The sequence below is a fragment of the Miscanthus floridulus genome, chromosome 9, assembly GCF_019320115.1.
Source record: "Miscanthus floridulus cultivar M001 chromosome 9, ASM1932011v1, whole genome shotgun sequence".
Taxonomy (NCBI): Eukaryota; Viridiplantae; Streptophyta; class Magnoliopsida; order Poales; family Poaceae; genus Miscanthus; species Miscanthus floridulus.
The window spans coordinates 55,842,421-55,846,625 of record NC_089588.1 but is presented as its reverse complement, the minus strand read 5'-3'; the positions used below and the strand labels follow the sequence as shown (position 1 = coordinate 55,846,625).

At 39.8% G+C, this 4,205-nt stretch overlaps 1 protein-coding gene across 1 annotated transcript; it reads left to right on the top strand.

Annotated features, from left to right (window-relative positions):
• The first annotated feature begins 1,962 nt into the window (after window positions 1-1,962).
• On the top strand, window positions 1,963-3,637 carry LOC136481962 (flavonoid O-methyltransferase-like protein Os11g0303600). Its single transcript, XM_066479230.1, has 2 exons — window positions 1,963-2,799; window positions 3,081-3,637. The coding sequence occupies exons 1-2, from the start codon at window positions 1,996-1,998 to the stop codon at window positions 3,372-3,374; spliced, it is 1,098 nt and encodes a 365-aa protein (XP_066335327.1). The 5' UTR covers window positions 1,963-1,995; the 3' UTR covers window positions 3,375-3,637.
• The last annotated feature ends 568 nt before the right edge of the window (window positions 3,638-4,205 follow it).

Here is a 4,205-nt window from a genome sequence, read left to right as displayed (position 1 = left end):
AGGTTCCCAATGTAAATATTTAAGAGAGAAAGAGAATATAAAAGTAGTTAGGGTGATTTCGGAATAGTCCGGGATTGCTGATGCAAAATTATATATCTTTTATATTTTAGAAGCAAGATTTTGGAAACTATTGGATAAACCAAACAAATGTACTCCTGATGTTTTTGGCCACATGGAAAAATCATGGGTTTACCCAATAATTTTCTAAGGAATTATTGGAGATGGGTTTGTTCCAAAAAGAATACAACTTGGCATTGCAGGTGTAGTGGAGTAGTTATATGTGAGTCCCATCATCTAAAATACATTATCTCGCTGCTTCCTCATCCACACAACTCCTTCCATTGTCATTCACAGAGTGAGATCTTAGAATTGTTTATTCTTGATTTGATTGTTGCTAGTCTGTGATGTAAGAATCACTTCTTTCACATAGGCATGGAGAGCACAGACATAAGGGTAGTTTCACCTTGCGTTCCAAGAGTATCATTTTTTCCTGGGCGGATGGAGTATATAAGTCCCCTATTGCCCAACGTATCTTTGAAATTAGATATGAAGACAAATGCGAAATTGTTTCCATTACATACGAATATATATGTATCAAATATAAAACAAGCCGGATCCAGACAAAGTTGGTCATGAATATTTGTTCGGATTTTAAGTAAAGACAACAACAATATCTATCAAATGTTTTCTGTTCATAGTCAAGTACAGAATTATATAAATTATTATGGATACAACATGTAAAAATTTTAGTCAAATTCCTCAAGTTATTTTCAATTTTTCAACTTATGCAAAAGAAAGTTTGCATTTATCGACTATTTGTATTTCTCAATTTGCTTTCAGTATACTATAATATTTTGGTGAAGTTGACTTTGAACTTAGTTCATACTTCATATATGGTCATAGACTTTAAAAAAGATAACCAGAACAACATCATTTACCTTTTTAGAGCCGAAATTCATCTTGGGCTTGCAATGCGCACATAATGGATATCCAACAGAACAATTTGAATCTAATATTTGACTGAATTCTCTCACTGGATATCTGGTATGTCATGGATAACATCAATCTTATATGTTCGTATCTGATATTCAAAACAAACTATCTGAATCCTTATCCTGAGAAAATGTATAGATATTCAAAAAAGATATCTGAATCACTATTCACCCCTTCTCAGTTTTGGTCAGATGGTTAGAAAATATCCATACCATTTACGCCCGTACAAGAAAAGATCTGACAGCTATATGTTAATTAGCTCCTTTAGAAGCAGTAGCAAATCATGCTAAAAAAAGAAGCAGTAGCAAACCGAGATAGGAGTACAATATGTATTCTCTCTATCAAAAAAGAATACAATTCTAGGGTATGACGTTTGTAAAAAAAAAATACAGTTTTAGGCATTATAGCTGTAGTGGAGTACTCCGTCCGTCTCCTAAGAGTATCGTTCTCACTTCTCGAGGAGTCAATCGTTTGCAACTTTGACTAAATATATATAATAGAATATTAATTTTTATGGTATATGTAATTAATATCATTGAATAAAATCATTGAATACATTTTCATAATAAATTTATTTAAAGATACAAATCCTAATAATATATTTTTTTTAAAAATATAGTCAGCACGAACCCATAACAAAAACTCTTTTTGGATGGAGGAAGTAGGTGTCTGTAAGTCCCATCATCTAAAAATATACAGGATTTAGCTCACTGCTTCCTCATCCACACAAATGCTTCCATCGTTATTTATTCTTGGTTTGATTGCTGCTAGTCTGTAATGTAATAATCACTTTGCACCAATCATAGGCAATTAGGCATGGAGAGCACCGACACAAGGTACATGCGTCTATTGCTATATAGTATAGTACTGAATTACTGCTGACTAGTTTTTCATCTTGTGTTCCGAGAGACGGATGGAGTATATAAATCCCACATTGCCCAACGTATATCAGCAGCACACACATACAGAAGCACTCTAGCTAAAAGTTTGCTGCGCAGAGCAATGGCTTCTCAGGCTTCCAATGTAGTCCGCCCTAGCGACGCCGAGCTACTGCAGGCACAAGCCGACCTATGGCGGGTCAGCCTCTCCTACCTGACGCCCATGTCACTGAGGTGCGCCGTGGAGCTTGGCATCCCCACGGTGATCCTCCGCCATGGCGGGGCTGCCTCACCCGCCGACCTGATCACCGCGCTGTCTCTCCCCTCCGCCAAGCTGCCGTTCCTTCGTCGCCTGCTGCGGCTCTTGGCCGTGGCGGGCGTGTTCGCTGTCGACAAGACCACGGCGGAGGAGAGGTACTGCATCAACCCCGTGTCCTACCTCCTGGTCGACGGCATCCCTCACGAGGTGCACATCAACCACACCTCTCTGGTGCTCGCCTGCACCTCGACGCGCTACCTGGAAGCGGCGATAGGGTTAGCTGAGTGGTTCAAGAAGGACGTGGTGACGCCGCCATTCGAGGAGCTGCATGGGGCGGCTCTGTTCCATGAGAGCTTGGAGAGCCTCGACCCAGATTACCACAATACGGTAAATGAAGCCTTGGACGCCCACGACAACTTTGGGATTGAGATCGCACTGCGGGAGTTCAGGGACTTGTTTGAGGGGATTCAGTCGATGACCTACTGCTGTGGTACCTCTGGTGATGACAAGTTTGCCAGGGCCATTGTCAAGGCCTTCCCACACATAAAATGCACTGTGCTGGCCCCTCCAAAGATGACTGCCACCAAACCGGCTGATGGTGTCATGATAAACTATGTTGAAGGTGACATGTTCAACTTCATTCCTCCCGCTCAAACTGTGATGCTAAAGGTAATAACCTGATTTTCCATTTTAATTAATTATACTGTGGCTTGGCTACTCAAAATTACATGAATTAATTCATTCAAACCATTACAAGTATGAAATTGAACTTTAATTTGAACCACTACCATTTTCTAACACACCTAAATGACAAATCTAAATTTTCTCACTTTAATGTTTATAACTTGCAAGCTCAAATAAAGCTCTAGCCTGAATGTTCACTTCATGATGCAGTTACAAATCATTGCATAAGTGTGTAACTGTGTGTCCAATCTATGCATGATATATAGCTTGTGCTGCACCACTGGACTGATGAGGACTGCGTGAAGATCCTGGCTCAATGCCGGAAGGCGATTCCTTCACAAGAGGATGGCGGAAAAGTTATCGTTGGTGATATTGTGATTGACTACTCTGGGCCTATGTTAGAAACTCACCTCTTAATGGACATTGGCATGATGACCATGACAAAAGGACGCCAACGGGATGAAAATGAATTTCGTGAGATCTTCATGAAAGCAGGGTTCAGCGACTATAAGATTCTAAAGAAATTTGGAGCTCGTGTTGCCTTCGAAGTGTATCCGTAAGATTGCACCTGGGATTTTTATATATTGTGGGTTCTGGCTTGGCATGATGATGTCCTAAATAAAGAGGGTGTGCCCCTAGAGTATCCAAGGATCATCATGGACCTAAGCAGATAATCTTGGTTGTTTTCTTAAGATTCTCGTGAAATTTTCCTTTGGAAGAATATGGCAAATAACCGCCATCTAGATTTGGCGTTGGATTCTATGTACTTCGCACCTGCTTTGTTATTTTCAGTGTAATATCCGGTATCATAATATATTCTTGCTTACTACTATGTTGGATGCAATATATATTTTTAACAACTAAAATATAAAACCACGATGGAAATGTGCTTCTAGTCGCTTTCCATTTCATGCTGTAGCAATTCAAGCAAATTTCCATCTCACTACTACACAAAGGAGATATCATGCTATCAACTTAGGATAGTTGAATAGAACTAACCAAGTTAGTTAGGTACACCAATAGCGGAACAATATTATATAACTGATTGACCCCCTATGGTTTGTCTCCGTACAAACTCGCTCGAAATTTATCGGAGTTAACATGCAGCTCATCTCGGAATCGCCCGTTCCAAGGTCTACTAGCCATCGGTGGAGTGAGCATTGGCTCAAATCAACCATATTGGAAATACCTGCAAAACAACTTAACGGCAGCACCGTGAGTACATTCCGTACTCGCAGGACTTAATTCCAACGCATAGATATTTGGTGGATGCAAGAATATTACATTTGCAGAGAAGCAATGTCGTTTATTAAAGGATGACATGCTCATGATTCATTAATAAGCTAGCTAGTGGTGTTATGACAAGTAGTAGAAGATAGCACAATTAAAGT

What these genes read in the sequence shown, in the direction of transcription:
- LOC136481962 (XM_066479230.1), top strand. Translation starts at nt 1,996, where the DNA reads ATGGCTTCTCAGGCTTCCAATGTAGTCCGCCCTAGCGACGCCGAGCTA. An exon ending in CTCAAACTGTGATGCTAAAG is followed by an intron (nt 2,800 to 3,080) that starts GTAATAACCTGA and finishes CATGATATATAG; the next exon opens with CTTGTGCTGCACCACTGGAC.